Below are 24,549 nucleotides of genomic sequence, written 5' to 3'. Positions count from 1 at the left end.
AGAGAGAGAGAGAGAGAGAGAGAGAGAGAGAGAGAGAGAGAGAGAGATCTAACTATTAGAAAATCCCTGGTGCAAGCGTAAAGGACACATATTTTAATTTGTTTTTGATACCTACTTAATTGAGTTTTCGTTTCTTATAGTTAATCAGAAAGACTTAGTAGCAGAACCTGAGCCAAGTACATCGGGTATCCAGAAATCGTATATTCCAGAAAAAAACTTGAAATAAGTGATTACTCAAGTGACGATTCTTTTATTGACCCTATATTTGTACCTGAAAGTTCTAATGATGTCGTAGGGCATACACAATTGGAAGTTAATGACGTGCATAATCCTCCTGAGATTCTTTCTTCTTCCGATGATATTACACAACCAGTTACAGTTACAGAAAACAGAAAGAGAAAACGGGAAAGAAACACTAAATACGGCTATACAAGTTTATCATTCACATGACTGGATGCAACTGATTCGTACAAGCAGTAATAAATTTAAGGTTGTTGAAATGCAACAGGCTGATTTCTTTGATTTTGCTGCTTTGCTTAAAGGTCCTCTTATTATGCGAAAAAGAGATTGCGGTGGTAATAATTTTAAGTGGTTTGACGTTAAATGGCTTTCAGCAAAATGAGCCGTTCAAAACTATTTCTTTCAAAAGAACCAAAAGACAAACAAGAAATTTTATATTGCAGCCGATTACGGACCAACAGTTGGCAATAAGTGAAGAGAAAAAGCGAGATTTAATTTCTTTGCTAACTTTAATACCGGAATAGTTTCATCACTTTTACGAAAATCTAAAAATTGCTGCCGATGTTAGAGACGTAGATCCGGACTTGGACAGAGAGTGACTTATAATAATGTTTATTTAATAAATATTGATTTTGTATATTGAAGACTTAATAAAAATTGTTACTCATAGTACCTTTCTCGAATTGTAAGTATTTAGGTTCCCTAAATAGTATCTGCCTTAACCACTTAAGTCAAATTTTCCAGTTGAACATAATAACTTAAGTCAGTTATTTTATTGTTTAATGATAATGCATTAATATGGATAGCACAGTTGAAAGGCTCATAAATAATATCATGCAAATACATTATAAAAGATAATATGTGCCTTTAAACTTTTTCACCAGACACTTTAAACCTTCCCCTGTAAAATTTTTCTTATTTTCAATTTAAGACTTAAGTGTTTATTCCTTCCGGGTCTAGATTTAAGATGTTCCATACTTAAAGCTTGTTCGCTGTAATATTTAATGAAATGTCCTGAGACGGCCCTGCCTGCGTGCAAATATGGCTTATTAGCGACAGGATCATTTTTGAGTTAGTCCATTTGTTGTCTTCAAAGAGTTCACATGTCTCAGTAATAAAAATATAGGTATACATAATACAGTCCATTAATTAGCATTCATTTCGGAACAAATGTTGCGTGGGCAGCCTAACAAAGCTCACTCTGTATATCTGATAACTAGACCTAAATATTAGGAAAAAAAATATGGCACGGAATCAAGAAATTCATATGTTGTTCGTCGACTTTCGTAAAGTCTACGATAGCGTTCCACTGAAGAAGCTTTTGCAAGCAGTAGAAAGTACACATATTAATAATAATATACAGTGCTAGTCAAAAGTCCGTACCCCACCTCGTATCTTTTGAACGGTTATACCTATAATAGTGAAATTTGGAAGGAGGAAATAAACGAACGTAAGCTTCTTAACTAGTTATGACAGGTGACGTAATAGTGACAGATGACGTTACGGAGCCACTGTGACCAATAATTTTAACCCTTAACTGGTCCGGTACTGTATCAGTAGCGTAACTGGTCCGGCGTCGTCTGCGAAACTACTGTTTTCAAGAAAGCAAAACAACACTCAAAATTAATTTTTTTATTAAGAATAAATGCTACAAAAATACACTGATATATTTATATAAAAGCGAACGTATTAGATTTGGGCGTTATTTGGGTTAAGAAAAAAATATTAAAATAAAACTGAAATCCGTACAAATATTTGTAAAAAAGTACATGATTTGGTAAAGTAAATAAAAAAAAATATAAAAAACAACATGAAGAAAAAATGTATTGCTAGGATAAAAGTTGAAACTGCAAACTAAACAAAAAACTAGGTAAAACAAAATTCGATAAAAAATGTTTGTTTCCAGCATCAGTCAAACTTTACCAATTTTATATGCAATTTTTACATAGGTAGTGGTTTTGTTAATCCCAAAAAACAGGCTTTTTGCAACGCAAGCACAGGTATTTTGTCATCCTGCGCTTTCTACTCGGACATAAACTGCAATTTTTGCGTTTTTCTAAAATAAGAACAACCGTCTGATTGTCCTCTTGTTCTTTTTGAACAAGAAAAAAGTAACACAAACGGTCCGGCGTCGTCTGAGAAACTACCCTCGACCTAATTGTTGAGATAACTTTTTAGGAACTGAGAGAAACTTGTCTCAAATACACCCACTTGTCAATCTCCAATAGTTTAAGCATTAGATATAACGACTTGCCTGTGGGCGGTGCCAATTTGCAATAAAAAATAATTAAAAATATTGAATCGTCTGTCTGACGACGCCGGACCAGTTAAGGGTTAAATAGGACCTTACGGCAAGTGATACCTCGTTTGAAAGGTATTTAAAATATCTATTCAGTTATACTAATTTTTTTGGGTTTAGGTTGATTTTTATTTTGGTGAATAAATTAAATAAATATAATATTGTAGTTTCGAATTTAATTAATAAATATTGAAATGTCCGCCTATGGATTTCTTGTCAAAAAAGTTGACGTTTTTTAATTCTCTAGTAGTTTTTACGTCAACGTCAACCTGTTTGACAAGTAATCATAGGCGGAATTTTAAATTTTTATTAATTAAATGCGAAACTACGATTTTATATTTATTTCATTTATTCATCAAAATTAGCTTAAACTCAAACAAAATTAGTACGACTGAATAGGTATTTTCAATACCTTTCAAACGAGGTATCACTTGCCATAAGGTCCCATTTAAAATTATCGGTCACAGTGGCTCTTTAACGTCATCTGTCACTATTATGTCACCTGTCATGACTAGTTAAGAAGCTTACATCCGTTTATTTCCTCCCTCCAAATTTCACTATTATCGGTATAACCGTTCAAAAGATACGAGGGGGGTACGGACTTTTGACTAGCACTGTAGAATTAATAAAAGCTGTCAACCCCTAAAATCACGTTATACCGACCACGAACATCAACTTTCAGGTGAATGACCAATTTTGATCATTCTTTATGCTTTTGAGGTAGCTGAATCTGAATATAAAGCTTATTTTTATCTAAAATTGGTGGAACATGTTCAAAAATCAAATTTTGTGCAAAAATGAGAAAAATCAATTTAGATGATTTTTCAAATTTAACTCGCTGTATCTTTGGTTGCTGTAAATATTTCCTTTCGAAAATTTTACTGTATCATCTATGATGTATTTAGATAACAATGAGATTTGTCTGAGATGTTTAAACAAATTAGAAGAGGAGTTGTTAATTTTTAAACATTTTGTCGTCAGATTTCGTTAGTTCATGTTTACTTAAAAAAGTTGAGTGACAAACTTTTTAGATTATAATTTTAACCAACACAAGATTAAAACATGAGTCATGACGAAGTCAAAATATGCAATCGGAAAAAAGTTATGTGACTTTATAGAGGAGTGGCACTCCCCCAAAAAAATGCTTATTTCTCGAGATGTTGACCACGAGTGGTGAATGGCTAATTTTGGTCATACCTTATGTTTTTGATGGTGCTGAAAACGAAAATGAGGTTTATTTTGAATTTTAAGTGGGTAACATGGTCAAAATCGCAATTCTACCCTAACAATGAAAAAAAAATTAAATCATGTTTTTCTTAAAATTAAAAGTAGCACAACTTTTTTCGATAAAACATTTTGTTCTTTGTACTCTATATTTTAACATAAACTTGATTAAAAAGCTAAATTTCAAATTTTGCTACTCAACTTTTGCGATTAAACTTTGCAATTCAGGAATCTGCACCTTTTATTTAAAAAATTCATAACTTTTATTGTAATAAGACTGAAATATTGAAACAGGTACCATTGTTTTCAGAAAGGTAAGAAATATGTACTTTAAAAATTTCAGAAAAAAATATTAAAATGGAACAGAGTTGTAGTGAGTTAAACGCCAAAAAATCTTGATTTCTTTTTTTTTTATTATTTTTAGGGTAAAATTGCGATTTTGACAATGCTCCCTCACATAAATTTCAAAATAAACCTCATTTTCGGTTTCAGTACCATCAAAAACATAAAGTACGACCAAAATTAGCCATTCTCCACATCGTGGTTAGTATCTCTAGAAATAAGCGTTTTTTTGGGAAGAGTGTCACTCGTCTATAATGTCACATAACTTTTTTCCTATTGCATATTTTGACTTGAAATTTCCACAAAACTTCTTCATTCATGACTCATGTTTTAGTCTTGTGTTGGTTAAAATTATAATCTAAAAAGTTTGTCACTCAACTTTTTTAAGTAAACATGAAACTAACGAAATCTGACGACAAAATGTTTAAAAATTAACAACTCCTCTTCTAATTTGTTTGAACATCTCAGCTCATTGTTATCTAAATAGATCATAGATGATACAGTAAAATTTTCGAAAAGAAATATTTACAGCAATTAAAGATTCATCATTCAATAAAAATTCATCTAAATTGATGTTCCGCATTTTTGCATAAAATTTGATTTTTGAACATGTTGCACCAATTTTAGATAAAAATAAACTTCACATTCGTATTCAGCGACCTCGAAAAGATAAAGAATGACCAACATTTTCCTATCACCTATCATGGTCGCTTTTTCGATTTCTAAGCCTCAAATTAGGGGTGTGCCGCTCACCTACAACCCATAACAACATAACAAAATAAAAACAGGGCTCAAATAACAACAGGATCAAAACGATTAAAGGAAAATTGTTGCCTGTCCCCCACTTTATTTAAAATGTACCACTGTTCACAACAGTTGCTAACCACCGTTCAACATGTGAACAACTCAATTTGTGGTCAGATGGTACCCTGGGCATAATACATGTGATGTTTTGTGCATCCATGTTTAATTTCATAATAATTATAGTCAATGTTTCCTTGACTGATTAAGTTTAAAGGGTTTTTAGCCTAATATTTTCATTTTGTTGGTTAGCATGTCAGCATCTTGTCAGCAGATGATGATCTGTTATGGTCCTTCTCAGAGGCATTTTTCAATGCGTCACAAGTGACAGAAAAAAGGTAAGTCCGTGATAATACACATTTTTATAACAAAAAAATCCACAAGGAAAAAGTTTTCCTGTAGTTGGCTGTATACCATGTAATACAAAAAACAATAAAATCCTTTATAAAAGGTATATTTAAAATCCCTCGAAAGGGCTACATCAAAATCACAACATAACTAGTTTTCGACTGGTTTACCAGTCATCATCAGTGCTTACGTGCAATGTACATGCTAACCACCAAGATATTATTTAACAAAAATATGTGGGTCAAAGCCCAGTAAAAGTAGTCCGTCAAGGAAACATTGGTTTAAAATGCTACATTAAACGTGGATGTTTAAAATATTTTGCTAATCTGCCCCAGGTAACATCTGAGCTGTGGATTTGACTTGTTCACATGGTAAAAGTATGGGAGCAAGTCAGACAGCGAGACTTGCTGCCATACTTTTACCATGTGAACAAGTCAAATCCACAGCTCAGATGTTACCTGGGGCAGATTAGCAAAATATTTTAAACATCCACGCTTAATGTAACATTTTAAACCAATGTTTCCTTGACGGACTACTTTTACTGGGCTTTGACCCACATATTTTTGTTAAATAATATCTTGGTGGTTAGCATGTACATTGCACGTAAGCACTGATGATGACTGGTAAACCAGTCGAAAACTAGTGTTTTTGTGATTTTGATGTAGCCCTTTTGAGGGATTTTAAATATACCTTTTATAAAGGATTTTACTGTTTTTATTGCATTGTGTTTATTGCATTTATAAAATAGTATCTTCTTTGATTTGTATAGTCTTATGAATTGTACAGATTATAGTCGTATATAAAATTCGTAAATCATTTTTTGTTCGATTAAAGCGCCCTATCAACAACTAGAATAAATGTTATAAATGACTGTAATCACAGACGTACCTTTTTTTCTGTCACTTCCAACTTAATGCGTTAGAAAGAAATCTAAAAACTGTGACGCACTAAAAGATGCCTCTGAGAAAGAGATTATCAGATTGAAAACTAGTTCTGCTTGTGATGTAGCCATTTTTAGTGAATTTTAATAAATATACCTTTTATAAAGGATTTTACTTGTTTTTTGTAATATATGGTATACAGCCAGATACTGGAAAACCTTTTTCCTTCTGGATCTTTAAAAAGATGGAACCAAAAATTTAGAACAATGGGGAGACCACTCACCAACACTATGGTATATACACCCAACTTTGCAGACGATCAAGTAATAATGGCTCAGGTTTATAAAGATTTAAACTATATCGATGAGTATGGCCCGAAAATAATTGAAGAGATGATATATGGGGCCTAGAAGTGAATAAAAAGAAAACTGAACAGGTACACAGTACAAAAGTACAAAACAGTACAACAGTACAAAACTGAACAGACACATGATCATAAACGATAAAGCACTGCCAAGACTGCAAATATCTAGGTATCAATATTTCACACGATGGAACATTAGACAAAAGCCATAAGAGAAAGAAATACGTCAGGTAGAAAAGCCATCACAATGTTAAACAGTATTTTATGGGACCAATCCATCAGCAAAGAAAATAAAAAGAGATATATGAGACTAGAGTGAAAAGTATCACTCTATAAAGCTGTAAGGTATGGCCACTGAAAGAAAGAACACTGGCAACTCTAAGAGCAAAGGAAATGGATTTTTGGAGAAGAGCGGCGGGAAGATTTAGATCTAGAAGAGAAAGGATTAAAAACGAACGTATTAGAGAAATAATGGGAATCCAACGAACAATCACGGATGATTTAACAACAAAACAACTTATCTGGTTTGGACATATACAAAGAATTGATGAACAACTAATACCAAAGGAAATACTAAAATGGCAACCAGGAGGAAAGGGTAGACCGAGAAAAGGTTAGAGCGAAGAAGGACAAAGAGTCGAGAGAAAGAAACATAGAAGAGGACCTATGGAACAACCGGGCGAAGTTGCGATTGGAATTCGGAAAACAGCTGAGAACGTTAGAAACCGACATGTAGTAGTAATGAATTACGAAAATTATAATCACACTCAAAGTAGAAAGATGATGAACATATAATCTGTAATGAGCAGCTTAACTTACCACCTTAATTATTGAAAATAAAAAAATGTCTTCTTTTTCTTTTTGTATAGACATTACTCTGTCTGTCTTCCCAATGTGCCTTCAGTAAGTTGTCATTCCATATTTTTCGTGGTCTTCCCACTGATCGTCTTCCTATTTGGAAACCGTCTCTCGCCGTCCTTATTCTTTTTCTCATGATCATCTTTCAGTGCGTCACAGTTTTTCGATTTCTCTCTAACGCATTAAATTGTACGTGACAGAAAAAAAGGCACGTCTTTGAATACTTTGGTAATTATTCTAGTTCGGTGATTATTCTAGATGTCGATAGATGGCGCCATAATCAAAAAAGAATTATTTATTAAATAAAATAATAATATTATCAATATAATCTGTACAATTTATAAGACTATACAAATGAAAGAAAATACCATTTTATAAATGCAATAGAGACAATTGATTTGGTTTTATTCCAAATTGAAAATAAAATTTGACAACTGTCAGATTTAACAAAAATGTCACGTTAGAATAAATGTCATAAATGTGTATTATCACGGACTTACCTTTTTTTCTATAATTTGTGACGCACTGAAAAATGTTCATGAAAAGGAGAATACTACGCAATTTGTTGTCATTCGGCTTATGTGTTCGTTCCATTCTAGTCTTCTGCTTTTCACCCAGTTATTAATGTTGTCCACCATGCATCTCTTTCGTATATCTGCACTTCTAGCTCTATCCCACAGCATCTTACCATCGATTTTTCGCAATGTTTTCATCTCTGCTGTTTCTAGCATTCTTTTTGTCCTTTCTGTATCAGGTCGTGTTTCTGCCGCGTATGCCATTATTGGTCTGATGACTGTTTTGTAAATTCTGCCTTTCACTTCTTTTCCGATGTTTTTATTTCCCCATATTGTTTCATTCAGGCAACCTGCGGCTCTGTTTGCTTTATTCACCTGATCTTCCACTTCTGTTTCGAGCATTCCGTAGCTACATAGTGTGATGCCTAGATATTTAAACTCCATGACTTGTTCTAGTATTTGACCCTCCAGCTCTAATTTACACCTTATTAGATCTGCTGTTATAACCATGCATTCAGTCATTTTTTTTGGAAATTGACATGTTAAATTTTCTAGCGGTTATATTAAATCCGTGCAGCATACGTTGTAAATCATCTTCACTTTGAGAGATTAGTATTGCGTAGTCTGCATAGCAGATTATAAGTTGTTTTTCTCCCATTTGGTATCCTTTTTTTGTTCTTACTTTTTTTATTATTTCGTCCATGATCAGGTTGAACAACAGAGGACTCAGGGAATCTCCCTGTCTTATCCCATTACCAGCTTCAATTGGGTCAGTTAGTTCTTCATCTACTTTTGCTTTTATTGTGTTGTTCTGGTAGATATTTTCGATCGTTTTAATTATTCCTAGAGGTACCTCTCTTGCGTACAATAAATGGATAACATCCTTTAATTTGACCCTGTCAAATGCCTTCTTAAGGTCCACGAAACATAAGTATGCCGGTTTGTTGTATTCTAACGATTTTTCTTGAATTTGCCTCATTATAAATATAGCGTCGGTGCATGATCTTCCCGACCTAAAACCTTGTTGTTCTTCTGCTAATGTTATAATTTTATCCAGTTTGTTTGTTATCACTTTGGTCGTTAATTTTAGTGTTGTGTTTAATAAATTAATTCCTTTGTAATTCTCCGGGTCCGATTTTTCTCCCTTTTTGAAGAGAGGTATTAGGATGCTTGATCTCCATTCTTGTGGTATTCTGTTTTGTTCCATTATTTTTTGGATTAGTTTTAATAATTGTTTGGTCAGGTCTTGTTCTCCATACTTTAGGAGTTCATTAGATATTCTGTCCTCTTCTGGTGATTTTCTATTTTTTAATTTCCTTAATGCTTCCGTTACCTCTGCTTCTTCAATATTTATTTCTTCGTTTATTGTCACTACAGCTGTTGGTGGTTCGTTATCGTTAGCTTTAGCAAACAGAGATCGAAAATAGTCTGCCCAAGTTTCCTTCTGAATGTGTTTCGTTTTTATTAGTTCGTTCATCTCTTTTCTTTGTCCTCTGATCATTCTCCATATTTCCTTTTGTGTTCCGTAGAAGTCGTGTTCCATCTGTTTTGAGAAACTCTCCCAGTGTTCTCTTTTTATTTGTCTGACTGAAGTGTTTGTTTCGTTTCTAATTCTTTTATAATGGTTGTATGCCTGTTGTATTTGTTGTGTTCTGTATTGTAAAAAGGCTTTCTTCTTTTCTTCACATTTTATCTTACTCCACATTTTATCTATACTTCCTCTCGAAACCATGCGGTTTACTTTTTTGATATATTGGTAAAAAATATTTAGGCATAAAAAAATGTTTGGGCAAATAATAATAAAGATAACATACGTTGTATTTACCTGACTGTATTTTAAGTTCTAAGACGCCATTTTGGACGGACAAACAAATAAATCTTAGATCTTTCTTTCCCATATATAGGACAACACCATGATCCTTCAAAATCCTTATCTCAAATTCTATGTGAAATTTAGTGCCTTCGAGTTCAACTGGATTCAGAGTTATGAAGGATCTCACTCCAGTTAAACTCACATCTGTAATTTGTTCATCTAAAAGTAAAATAAATATTAAATTCATAATATTATATTCTACATTATTGTGTAATCAGTAATGTGGCCAGGTGGTCCATTCACTCACGGTAAAATATTGAAAAACCTCCGGATTTTAAAGGACCGCTTGGATTGAAATGAAATTTGGCATACTACACATAGATAACATGCCAAAGAAGAAAAGTAATATTGTGCCGATGTATGACCTAGGGGTGAGTATCACCCCTTCTCGGGGGTAAACTTACGTTCAAAATAAGTCCGGAAGTAAGTAAACTGACTAATTCTAAGCAACTTTTGTCCTTAAGAGTTTTTTTACTAAGTCAATACTTTTCGAGTTATTGGCAAGTAAATACGTTCATTTTTCAACAACAAAAAAACACGTTTTAGACGGTTTTTCAGAAATAACTCAAAAAATATGTATTTTATCGAAAAAAATATTCTTAGCAAAAATATAGGTAGATTATAAAAAAGTGAAAAAAAATGGTGTGTGTATGAAGTCGATAGAAGCAGTAGAAGAAAAGTTGTAGCTAATAAAAAGTAGGTTCTTATTTAAGGCGTGTAGAAGCCAAGGGATACAAGTGCATTTTTGGTAGTTTCGAGAAAATCAAGTTTGAAGCTTAACCTTTCCTAAATTCTACAGCTTATTTTTCAAAATAGTTAGTGACGGGCTGGTCTTTTTAACTTTAAAAACTTTTGTAAAATAGTACAATTATTCAGATTTAAAAAAGTTAGCATTTTATAAGACAGTTTAGAGTTTAGAATAAGAAACAGCACTTATACCCACTGTCTTCCAATGAAATACCTACTGGACTCTACTTGTATATTTATTCTTTTAAATATAATATTTTAACAAAACAAAGAATTCTTGTAAAAAAAAGTAAAAAATTGGCATATAAAATGAAAAAAGTAGGAAACACATTAAAAGTAAACTTAACTAGTCATCATCGCTTTCGAAGCAGCTGTCTGGTTAGTCGGTATGACTTATACAAAACTACTAATTACTAATATTAATTTTTTATTATTTTTATACCGACAAATTTTAGGTAGGTACCTAGATCATTACAAATCTGCTTTACTAGTTCACGAAGAGGGTATACTCACTTTTCTCGCAATATTGTCCAACTTTGCCGAAAGGGCAATCGCATTCGGCGTGTGAAAGTAAAGGAACACACCTTGAATTTTCTGCACACGTGGTATAATTACTATTACATAAATTATGCTTAGATGAACATAATGGTCCAAACCAATCATCTTGACATAGACACCTACAAAAAGACAAGCGTGTTATGTTATTTTATGACTTTTATGTTAATTATGTGGAACCACAAACGAAAAAGGGGAAGGCCACAAATGCGATGGTCAGATGACCTGAAGAAGCACGCTGGGTCAAGATGGATGCAAATTGCCCAAGATAGAGAGGCATGGAAGAAGGAAGAGGAGGCCTATATCCAAGGATGGATGTTTAGGGCTGATTAGATAGATAGATAGATGTTAATTATATATGAGAGGAATACTCAAAATATCATGGACCAGCAGAAACAGAAACAAAGAAGTTCTATGACACCAACGAACTGTACTAAATATCATTAAGAGACGTATACTAAAATATTTTGGACACGGGTACATAGAGGGTCCAAATACTAGTTCCTTCGGCTAATTGTCAACGGTAAAATTGAAGAAAAGGAATGAATAGGGCGAAAGAAACTCTCTGCTTAAAAAAATTGCAACAGTGAACAGAGATATGGCTTGTTGCAATCATTCTTCAGGACAAAGTACTTGGAAAGAGATGATCAGGGAGAAGAAGAATATCTTGGCCTCAAAACCTGAGAAAGGGGTTCAATAAGTCTACAAGCGGATTAATCCGAATAGCTGTAAGCAAAGTTAGGACAGCCATGCTGATCGCCAACATCCGAAACTGATAGGCACTGAAACAAGACTTTGGAAACCATTGAGTCTGACAACAGTCTCATCCTTTAAGAACGTTGGCGATCATCAAGGTCCATTTTAATCTGTCTGCAGCGGTTCTAAAGAACTATATTGTTGGTTTTCCACTCCACTTCTTTAAATTATTCAACGAGCACGTCGTGTACCTGGTCCTCGTTTTCCTTTCAATTTTCCTTGCATAACCGATAGCATCAACTCAAATTTTTCATTTCTTAGTACAGTGGAACCTCGACAACTCGAATTAATCGGGACCGCTGCCAATTCGGGTTATCGAAAATCCGGGTTAGCCGGAGAATATGGTAAAAATTAATAAAATACGGTATACTTACAGATTAACTCCGTTATAATTGAAATAACATGAAATATGTATATGCACAGTACCTACACATCTAAATTATTAAAAACACGCAAACACAAACCTAAGCAAACGGAAGCAAACAATACAAGACTGTACTACACACAATACAGTCACAATCGGAACGATGTTATGAACAGTGAAAACTAAGACCATTGTTTCAAAAAGAATTTTTTAGATAGTCTTTTAGTCTTTTTTAAACAATGCTAAGACAGTTTGAAATAAATAAAGGAATAACAGGTGCCTGTTAAAATTACACAAATACACATTATCTCTCAAATATTATATTACATACATATCCTTTGCAAGATAATTCGGATGGAATTCCCCAGATTAAGAGACTGGGACGATATCAAGCACAAAATAATCTGGGGAATTCCATCCGAATTATCTTGCAACGGATAGTACATTTTTATTGTTGAGAATTTGTCTGATGAAAATCGGTCCGGGTTAGCCGGACTTCCGGGTTATCGGCGGCCGACTTATCGGGGTTCCACTGTATATGACCAAATGGTCTGACTGTTATTTTCTTCAAAGCTGACAAGTCCGGCTGACAAAGCTGGTAAGTCTCAAAGTACAGAGAATACACAGCATCTTATTCTAGTTTTAATTTCTAGTCGCAGTTTTCTATTGTATAATTCTGCTTTCATCTTATTGAAAGCCCTTCTGACCAACCCAATGCGTCGTTTTATTTCAAGGATATGGTTCCATTGTTCATTCTCACATCCCAAGTAACTGTATCTGGGTACTTTCTCTAAAACTATTCTTTTAACGTAGATTGTTAGGTCTTCAATCTTGTTCTTACTGAAAATAATGATTTTTGTTCTTTTTTGTGTTCAGAGCCATTCCATATTAGTATGATACAATTGATCCAAAAGATGGCATAACCCAGACATCCAAAGTGAAAGTTATCCTCCAACACCAAATTGTTCTATCCGCTCCGAGCTTCGCTGGTATCGCCACCTACCTACAGGATTACTAGTATAACTTTTACCGGAAATTTTCTGAAAAGAAAAAAGTGTTGCATATACTCTGTGAGTTTCGCTGGTATGGCTGCTATCGCCATCTAACGGATGGCTAGTGTTCCTATTTCGGCCGGAATTTTAAAGAGGACGGTAGAAAAGCAAATAATAGTTGTTTCAAACTTATTATTTAATTTTTATCGTGTAATATTTAAAACGTAAAGAAGTAATTGGATTGTAATCGATAATTAATAGCAGTAAGTACAGAATTTATAATCCATTATGATTATTTTTAATATTTTGCTTATCGTTTTGACGTTTATGTTGACAACTAATATTAGAAAAAATTTATTCTGCAAAAAAGTATAATAATTTAATATAATTATAGTATAATACTTCTTAAATATTAACTTACGAATGACAGTTAACGGCATCCTACGTTTGCTGTGATTGGTCTTATCTTCACGCATTCAAATTTTGTTTCAGGATTTGATTGTAAAATTGAAACCGTCAAAATTCGAGAGTGTGCTAACTGATCCTTTAGCTCAAATTTTTCTACCGTTTTAAAATTAAAATTGTGTTTACTTACTTTTTTCTAATTGCATTAATCCATTTTTGTCGTTGAATCACCTTATGCTTAGCGACAGGAAAGTTGCAGAATACACAGTTACTATTGTAACCAGTATTTCGACACTCTTTAATACAACAACTTTCGTGAGACATTTAAAAGCTATAATATGCAACTCTTAATGCAGAAAGTCAAAAAGCCAATTTCCAGTAAAGGTTTACAAACTTGTCACTACTGGCGCTCGCGAATTTTTAATTATCCCCTCTACCTACGAGCTCACAGCGTATATGGTCCACATAATGTTCAGAGAAAAGTCACACCATTTTGAGCGACGGGTTTGGGGGAAAGAGGGGGAAGACATCGGTAAATTCGTAGTTTTTTAGGTTTTTCGTCAATATTTCTAAAATTATGCGGTTTAGCATGAACAACCTTCTATACAAAAATGTTCTACATTAAATTTGAAATAAAAAGGCCCTATTCATAATCCTTCCAAAATGAACGGTTCCAAAGTTACGGAGGTAGTATAGTGTATAGTATAATTGGTCCAAAAAAGGCTTAACCCAGACATATAAAGTAAAAGTTTTCCTTTTACACCAAATTGTTCTATATGGTCCACATATTGTTCAGTAAAAAGTTACACCATTTTGAGCGTCCGGTTTGGCGGGAGATGGGGGAGAAGTCGGTAAATTAGTAGCTTTTTTTACGTTTTTCGTCAATATTTCTAAAACTATGCTTTAACGTAAATAATGTTCTATACAAAAATGGTCTACATAAAATTAAAAACAAAAAATATCCTATACATAACTGTTATAAAATCAACGGTTCCAGAGTTACGGAGGGTGAAAAGTGGAGGTTTTCGATACTTTTTATATTTTTTGGGCAATTGATGATGATTTTGGGTGGCGTGGTTGACGTTTCTTCAAGGACTTATAACTAACATACAATCGGCCACTAAAATAGCAAATTATGTTAAAGAAAATTTCTTTCAGTAGTAATGATATTATAAATTGCTCAAAAAATATAAAAAGTATCGAAAACCTCCACTTTTCACCCTCCGTAACTCTGGAACCGTTGATTTTATAACAATTATGAATAAGACCTTTTTTGTCGTAAATTTTATGTAGAACATTTTTGAATAGAATGTTGTTTACGCTAATGCATACTTTTAGAAATATTGACGAAAAACGTAAAAACAACTACTAATTTACCGACTTCTCCCCCATCTACCCCCCAAACCGGATACTCAAAATGGTGTAACTTTTTACTGAACAATATATGTCGACCATATAGAATAATTTGGTGTTGGAGAAAAACTTTTACTTTGGATGTTTGTGTTAGCCCTTTTTTCGGACCAATTATAATATACTACCTCCGTAACTTTGGAACCGTTTATTTTAGAAGGATTATGCATAGGGCCTTTTTATTTCAAATTTAATGTAGAACATTTTTGTATAGAAGGTTGTTTATGATAAACCGCATAGTTTTAGAAATATTGACAAAAAACGTAAAAACCTACGAATTTACCGATTTCTCCCCCCTCTCCCCCCCAAACCCGATGCTCAAAATGGTGTGACTTTTTTCTGAACATTATGTGGACCATATAGAACAATTTGGTGTAGGAGGATGACTTTCAGTTTGGATGGCTGGGTTTGGATCTAGTTATACCATACTATACCTCTGCAGTATTGCGTAGTGCGATCAACCAAAATTTACAGCCCTTCTCTGCTGTCTGCAAGATATATTTTATAGTCTGCATACCTGAGATTATTCACTAGTGTTCCGTTAATTAATATGCCTTCATTTATGTCTTCTAGTGCCTCTTAAATATCTCTTCTGAGCACATATTAAAAAGTAAAGGGAACAGTGCACATCCTTGTGGTACTCCTCTTCTTATAGGTATCTCTTTAGATTTTTGTTGGTCTACTCGTACTATGGCTTTCTAATATTGGTATAAATTTGTAATGATTCTCACACCTTGGTCATCTATTTCTGTGTTCCGTAATTTTTGCAAGCCTTCTACGTCACAGTTGACATCTCGACACCGTACTATGAGTGTTTGTATAGTAAATAACGCCTCTCTAATGCCAAAGCCTTTTCTAAATCCCAGTTGTTTTCCTGTTATGCTATCGTCTAGTTTTTTTGTTGACACGTTCATGGATCACTCGCAAGAAGACTTTTAAAACATGCTTCGTCAAACTGATCGTCCTATATTCCTCACATTTCATACCGTTGGGTTTTTGGGATGAACTCAGATATTGGCCGTTCTTTCGAAATTTCCGCGGTACAGTAAATTTCGTTGAAGAATCCTACCAGTAGGTATATAAATGTGGTTCCCTGTTAGTGGTCTTAAAATTTCAGTAGGTAAGTTTTCCATCCGGTCCGTTCGCTTTATCAATTTTTATTTTAGTGATTTTTTAATTTCCCCTTTGGCACCTCTATCATTTCTACCTCTTGTTTAGCAAATGGCTCTTTTATATATTCTTTTTCTTTTGTCCATTATGATTCCAATACCTCTTGTTTTGTATATGCGATGGCGCAGCAGTCTAGAAGAAAAAAATATCTAGACTATAAAGTTTTGGCACTTTAAATTGTAGCACGCCTATGGATAACAAAGGCAAAAAAAATATGTAACATGACAAATTTAACAAAATCTAAAAATATCATTGGTGCTACTTAACTTTTTGATATACCTCGGTAGCTGCTAAGTCTTCAGAGACCTAGGGGTGTGGATTCTTAATAGATGTTAAATAAAATTGAAACTCAATTGCTCGGGGGGCGCCATAATTAAAAAAAGAAATTATCATGCCGGTTATTTGAAATATATGTCCGTAGGCTACTTTCATGTGTGATTACTTTTATAAGGACGATAGAGATTGGTAAATAAAATCTAATAATTAAACATAATTCTTACTTTATTGAAACAAATAAAAATTTAGCAAAGTTGTTATCAAAAAAAAATTAAGTTTCATCGATTCGCGAGAAAACGTAAGAGTTCAACAATAAAAAATAGCGCAAATACCTTGATGTGTTCTTTATCCATAGTCCATCCATGCGGCAGTTACGGTGTTAAACATTGTCCTGATGTTACGGCATATTTTTTTGTCACGCACATAGCGACACTCAATTTTACAGACAAAGTACAGGTATTAATTATATTAGAGATGAAATTCCATTGTTCGTTTATTGTATGCAACACTGGTATACTATATTATTATTATTGTTATTAATTAAACTTGATTGAAAGAAATGAAGAACTTTTCGACAAAAGAAAACTAAAAGATGTATTTAATCCATCACTAAAAACACAAAATACGGTCGAGAAGACCGTACACTTAAGCCTACTTCCGTTCTGGAACAAAAACTCAAAGAAACTGTACTAAATACAAACAACTAATTTGCTCCATTGAACTATTTTCAACAATTTTCTCCGTCAGCAAGGCAAATCCTGCTGACGGAAAGGCACCAACTTCTTATTCTAGCTCTCTCGAACTGATCGCTCTTCTCGACTACTTAGAACTGATCCCGAATCTACTTCAAACTCCTCCAACCTCAAAACTCACTCCATCTTCCCATTCTTCTATACTACTACCGGTTTTACCAATCAAAAAAATTCGCCAATTTCCACTCGTATCTCAAAACGAATAGAAAAGGTTAAGCAAACTTCAACCACGCCTTCAAAAGTAATAATTCATTCTTCGCCAAATAGGATTCATCTACCAAATTCTGATGATTTGTGTCTCAGCTCAATACATTCTCACGTTTTTCGCTGATCCAGCTTCTCGCACAGCTGGCCCATTAAGATACCAACAAGTATATTATATAAACAACTCAGAGCCTCTTATCTCACAACGGTATGCACTATGTAAACAAACCAACTCCAAAGCATCATATTTTGTCGCCAGAAATCAATTATAGAAGAATTTACGAGTCTCATCTCAGATAAAAGATATATCGATATTCATGGGAATCGAGGACGAATTACGCAATACTACAGATTCATAAGAAATGAAAAAGAATTACACATTTCCACGCAATAAACAAATACTATTTCTGAAACGGATTTACCTTACAGGGTGAAGCAACAGTATTAGGAATTCGAAAACGTTAATGCACTTTGCACCCGTTACAAAATTGAATAAACAATTTGCTATATTTCTATTAAAAATTTGTGAGATGACAGTGACTAATTAGTGACTCCACAAAAAACCTATCATATCGTTGTTATAGTAATTATTCTTACATAAAAGTACTTCCGTGATGTAAACAAGCACCACCATTTTGACAGCTTCGTTCATAACATTCGCTTGTGCCACACTGCCCGACTGCTCTTCCGAAAGCCTTCATTGAGCCCTGGAAAGGTATGATCACACTTCCAGATTTCATTTCCAAGTCATAAATACAACCTGAGAAGCCTGTATGTAACGGCAGATCATGCGGTAGAGTTGAAAAATTCTTTAGGTCGAAACCTCCTAAAATAAAGAAGTTGTATAAGGTAACACTTAGGTACCATAAAGAGTAACTTTACTGACTTGGTACATAAATAACTATTATTACATACAAAACGGGAACTTCATATGATAAATTACCTACATACAGTAGAGGCACTACATCTAATTGTACCAGGTTTCCCGGTGATCTTCCAGTAACGTTTCCTAAATGTTCTACATAGAGCCACGCTCTTCGACCTACATGGCCAAGTCGAACTAAGTAATCCTTAGAACCTGCTTTTATTGCTTGTGATGTAAAAATCCTTCTAGGACCTGAAATAAAATAAAAAAACAAATTTCTACATTCATTTTTTAGCATAATTTTGATAATTATAATTATCATGATGAAAGAATCTATAGTATGATGAAAACCGTCTGAAACCCAATCCCACAAAAACACAGCTGTGTGTGCTTTCCACATCAGAAATAAGCATACCCGAAGGCCGCTGGAGGTGGAATGACGTGGTCAGATGCTGGAACACACCGAGACGCCAAAATAGCTCGGCGTACGTCTGAATAACACTCTGTCTTATCGATACCACTGATAATATGTCCAGAAAAAGTAAGTGTTAGAAATAATATCATCCGTAAACTAACTATATGCATAAGACAATAATTCGTCCCACAATAACGTATGGAAGAGAGACATGGACTCTGAACCAGGGGAAACGACAAAATTACTGGTACTTGAAAGAAAGATACTGCGGATTATCTATGGGCCTTGCAGAGAAGAGACAACAAGAGAATGGAGAAGAAGACACAATGATGAACTCCAGACAGTATGTGGAGATGAAAACATAGTACGCTACATTAAAGCAAACCAAATAAGATAAGCGGGCCACGTGCTAAGATCGAGTGGCGAAATACTTCTGAACGCCACATTCTGGGAAAGGCCCGATGGTAAAAGGTCAGTTGGTCGCCCAAGAAAGAGATGTAAGGACGCAGTAACCAGTCATCTAAGCAAAATGGGAGTACGGCTATGGGAAGTAGCTGCTAAGGACCTAAAACAATGGAGGGAAATAGTAAACGCGACCAAGACTCACATAGAGTTGTAGAGCCAAATGATGATGATGATGTAAACTAACTAAGACATAAATGGGGAGCACAACCACACATTCTCCGCACTTCTGCCGTGTTGACACCTATCGAAGAGATCCACTTCATAGTTGGAATCGCTCCACCATTTATCAGAGACAGGCCATGTCATAGGTAGAATGAAAGAAGCAGGAGACGGATCAAAGACACTCCTTGTATGACCCCCAGACTCAGCTAAGTAGACTAAGATCTCGGAAAAGGTGTCTGAAAAAATCAAGATCCATCCCCGAAGCGTCAGATATGCGCCTAATACACCTATGGCAAGCGTCAGTTACCACAACTAATTTTGTCCCCTCAGAAAAAATGGCCACTGAACACAATTTACCGTATCTGGCATGGAAAGCGCTAAACAGTCTAAGAACCAGCGGTTTACGTTGTGCTAGTAACCAAAAAAAGGGGGTTACATGGAGGACGATACCTGCGACTGTGGCGCGGTTCAGAATAGTTACCATCTACTATCATGCACAGAGATGAGAGAGACCTAACTGGCCAACTATTGGAAGTACAGAATTTAAAGTTGCTGGTGTTACAGACATGTAAAGTAATTAAGTATGATGAAAGAATAAGGACTTAATTAGTAATCAAAGCACATAATACTTCAGCTTTGGAAATTTTGTGAGCGTCTCACTAGTGAGAGAGTCACTAATGTCACAGATCTAGGTGTAGGTTTTCAAAGAAAATTATCCTTCAATCTGCATGTAGATTTTATATGAAACAAGGCTATGAATCGGCTTGGTTTTAATAAGAAGCATACCAGAAATTCTAGTAAGATTGCATATCTAAAAACTATACTTTTCTCTTGTAGACTCTCAACTTGAAAATTCAACTGTGATCTGGTTTTCCTTTACTCAATCATGTATCGAAAAGTTAGAGTGAGTTCAAAGAAGATTTCTGATGTACCGTTCTTTTAAATATTGCGTAGACCATATTCTTATTCTGATATGATCAATTTCTTGAATCTTTCTTCTTTTTTTACTAGAAAAGTTCACTTTATTTTTAATCCTAGACGAAAAGAAGGTAAATACGTGGCCAGTGTCCTTTATTTGCTTTCTTCTATATTCGTCGTCTCTTGTACTTATATATTATAAAAGCCAGAGATACAGGATGCAGCCAGAAAGCAGTTTTTTAACGAAAAGTCTTGGATTTAAAATATTGTTTATTATTTTTATTTCAATCATTTTAATTGTTTAAATGCAGTTAACTTTTGTATCTAGGGCTTTTCATCTTCCTCGTTTTACGAGAGATGTCGCTGTTTTTGCGTCTCAAAGGTGGAATCGTTATAGGCAGGGTGTTGATATTATTTGGTTTAGAGTTGTGACTGCATAGCTCCACTGAAAACGCATAGATGCAGAAATAGCTATCTGGAGATGGTGGTCCAACTCTGAATCAAATAAAAACAACAACTGCCTTTACCTTTATTTTTAACCTTGATAGAAAAACTCAATCTCCTGAATTGTTCAGGTAACTTATTTTCATATTCCTGTCCATTCACTACGTCAGAATTCACTTTTCCATTTGCCTCATCGAAGTACCAATTATGTACTAATTATTACGAATGACTTATAAGGCAATAGGAAGAGTTAGTATTGCGTTGTGAGACAAAAAGATCCATAAATAGACCATTAAATCTAAAGAAAAGTGTATTCAACAGTTGTATTCTGACAGCTATGACCTATGGAAAGGGGACCATGATACTTACAGAGTTATCAGTCAATAGATTTAGAACAACACATCTCACAGTCTCAATTCAAAAAATTGGTCGTTTATTATTTCTAAATGATATGGCAACATTTTGAATTATATTACACAAGTCGCCCCGTGTATTTATATGTGTAAATTAAACCTTAAATTACATGTAAATCCACAATTTAGTGAATTAAAATCAAGCTTCGAGGTAACCACTGAAATTCACAACGTTGCTCAATCCAACGACGAGGAAAATTTTCATTTACATAGTCGCGTAGAGCCAGCGGAAATTGTGAAGCGATATTCTATAAACGTGGCCCTAAAGTGTTGTTTTGAACTGCAACTATGCCATATACACAGTGGCGTACTGAGCATGGTTCCGCGGGTTCCCTGGAACCAAGGCCCGGGCCGCAGGGGCCCGCCTAACGCGCTCTTTGCTTCACAAACACTTGTATTTTTATATTAGCAGGATCCATGAATAAGTTGTAAACTACAAAGTTGCAAAAATTCGGAAACCGAGATATTCAATGCAATTTTTATACGGTGGGTCATAAAAATAATCCCAAGATAATAGGCTCGATGCTCCTTTTGTTCATATTTATAGCACCCTCATCTTTCTGCCTCTACTTTTAGGTAATTCTTAATAACTGAAATTAAATTCTAAAATCTTTTTTAAGAAAACCTCGTCGTTTGGTTAAAGATATCAACCCCAACGTTATCCAAGGTTTTTTTATATCTTTTTATTTACCTAAGCGTTTGATCTACCTAGAGATTTGTATCTAATTATTTAATTTATTTATAACAAACGTATCATAATGCAATTTGAGAATCTATTATGTTGATATAAATTTAATTATACCGTAATTATATTACAGTTTTTAATTATGACTGGAGATTTAGATGTAGAAAATTTTTGAGTTTCATCAAAACGGCTGGCGTAAAGTTATAAGTCATGTCAGTTTGAAAGACGATAGGATTAATATTAATTTACTGTTTCAATAATCCATTCACTCACGGTAAAATATTGTAAAACCTCCACATTTTAAAGAACTGCTTGGATTGACAAGAAATTTGGCATACACATAGCTAACATGTCAAAGAAAAAAGTGATATTGTGCCGATGTGAGCTTTTGACCTGGGGTGACCCCTTCCCGGGGGTGAAAAAATAAGTCCGGAATTGGATGAACTAACTAATTCTAAGCAACTTTTTTCTATACTGTTTTTCACTGTCAGTACTTTTTGAGTTATTTGCGAGTGACAATGTTTATTTTTCAATAGTAAAACTACGTTTTCAGGCGGTTCTTCGCAAATAGCCCAAAAGTATTTAAAAAAAAAATATTAGCAAAAATATAGCTTATAAAAAAGCAAAAAAAAATGGTGTAATAAAGCCTGTAGGCCCAGTAGAAGCAAAGTTGTAGCTAATAAAAAGTGGGTTCTTACTCGTCAAATTCCAAATCAAATATTTCAACGTGAAAGAACCAAAAAATTAAGCACTTTCCGGTGAAAACTGATTTCAACTTTTTTTAAAGTACCTATGTAAAAAAACTTTAGTTTTGTTTTTTAAAAAAGATTCTAACATCAAAAATAATGTTGGTCCTATTTTTTTTGTTGGTAAAAAAATCGTGAAAATCACCCTTTAATTAGCATCAAAAATGAAATTAATCGTTACCGCTTCACAAAAACTTTTGATATATTTACAATGTGTATTTTTATTAGTCGGGCGGGCACGCATCCTAACTGAAACCAGGGTCCGCTGATCTATCGGTACGCCACTGCATATACACATACGTTACACTACACTAAAATAAAATTTCTGTATTGATATTTAGACGAAAAACTATAGTATCCATAAAATAAATAGAAGGGACCTCAAAAAAACCCGTATTAATGTAAAAAGAAGACAATGGAGTTTATAGGACAAGAATAAGTACTTCAGAGTTTCAATAACAAACCAATTCGGTGCAAAATTTACCATGGGCAACTATAGTTTAAGCCATCGAGCATTATAATCATAAAAACGTCGCAAAATTGCGCAATTAATTGCACAATATCTGCATAGAAAAGTTGCTGCAACTTGTTTCATCAAGAAGTTACAGCTAAAGAGAACCTGAGCTATTGTTCATGAAATTTTTTCTGCAATTTGGTTATATTTTTAGTAACTTTTACCGTTACACTGTGTTTGTTTCACGATTAGTTTACCGTGAATATACGATGGAACACACTGTTTGTGCTTTTACTTTTCTTTAAACAATTAAAAGTTTCTGATGACATTGACATTCTGTCATCCTCAATTTCAAAGTCACACTTTGCTTGATATAAAGACCACGCTTGATTGTTTACCAATCTTGTTCAGATACATAATTATAAGATTGTTCTTGAGACATCTGCGCTACGGCAGATAGCGGCTCCCACTGACCACCAGCGGTCAAGACTATCACCAGTGGTACAGCGAACGTTAAACAACGGCCAGAACCAACAAGAACAAAAACACGTTCTGAAGAGGTGTTAGATCACCTAAAATAGGACAAACCAGGATCCCAGTCCTAGACAAAAACAAAGCAGCGAGGAACCCACATTGGAGCTGAGCTCTGCACTGCTGCTTGCTGCGGCGGCTATAAAACTGTGACAAGATAAAACTAACGAAAAAACACGGCGTTGTTGGGTTGGATTGTGGCTAGCAAATAGCGATACCAGTAAAGGAAATTTAAACCTTTTAGAGGGTTTTAATAAACCGTCTTTAAATTTAACTTACGTAAGGATGGATAAAAATCACACCAGTGTCACACCAGACATTGAAAAACAAAACACTGCGATGTGGTACTTTTGAGAATTTCTTCTCTGTTAACTATCAAAGAAATTTATGTCTACTTCATGTCAGTTTCAGGGCCGTAACTACCATTGGGGCAACCGGGGCAGTGCCCCGGGGCCCCGGCTAAGGGGGGCCCCACAGAGGCCTCCTTTTGGTTGGTCGTGCATAGATTCTAACGAGGAAAATAATATGTAATTTAAAAGCCGATATCAACAAAATATTTTCAAATGACACAATTTTTAAAAAACAGCAACATAAAGTCTTAATTTTTCACTGAGAAAATTAGCCTTTTCGACTAAAATGCCATTGGAACAGAACAGGGACCCTGAGGCCTGAGCTAAGCTAGGACCCCGAGACCTTAACATAAAAATGTAAATTATTAGTTAGGAAATTAGTTCTTTCGGCGTAACAAAACCTAAAATGCCATTGGAAGAGGGGACCCGGGCTAAGCTGGGGCCCCCGACACCTTTCGTAAAGATATAAATTGTTGCTGAGGAAATTAGATATTTTGGCGAAATAAAAATAATTAAAATGCAACCGGAATAGGGGCCCCAGATCCCAGCCCAGCTACTTTGTCTTAACCAATTTTCCCAGACCACATCTTGGTATGTGAAAGGAACCACATGGTACCACATTTTGAAAAGAAGGGTAAGGGTAAGATAAAATGAGCACATTAGGATCAGTCCCACCACTACACTGACCAGCTTCACTGACTGTGTTTGGGTCACATTGCAGTTGC

General features: G+C 34.5%; 1 protein-coding gene across 1 annotated transcript in view; it reads right to left on the bottom strand.

Annotated features, from left to right (window-relative positions):
* LOC114327465 (protein eyes shut) overlaps nt 1–24,549 on the bottom strand; it is a 70,163-nt gene that overhangs the window by 6,564 nt on the left and 39,050 nt on the right. Inside the window, exons 11-14 of the mRNA XM_050649217.1 lie at nt 18,320–18,493; nt 17,974–18,202; nt 11,006–11,169; nt 9,698–9,904 (exon numbers count right to left, since the gene is read on the bottom strand). Coding sequence (XP_050505174.1) covers nt 9,698–9,904; nt 11,006–11,169; nt 17,974–18,202; nt 18,320–18,493 — 774 coding nt within the window. The remainder of the gene's footprint in view (nt 1–9,697; nt 9,905–11,005; nt 11,170–17,973; nt 18,203–18,319; nt 18,494–24,549) is intronic.

Source organism: Diabrotica virgifera, chromosome 4 (genome assembly GCF_917563875.1).
Source record: "Diabrotica virgifera virgifera chromosome 4, PGI_DIABVI_V3a".
Lineage (NCBI taxonomy): Eukaryota > Metazoa > Arthropoda > Insecta > Coleoptera > Chrysomelidae > Diabrotica > Diabrotica virgifera.
Note: the sequence above shows the minus strand (reverse complement) of the source record. Positions and strands in the feature narration are given on the sequence as shown.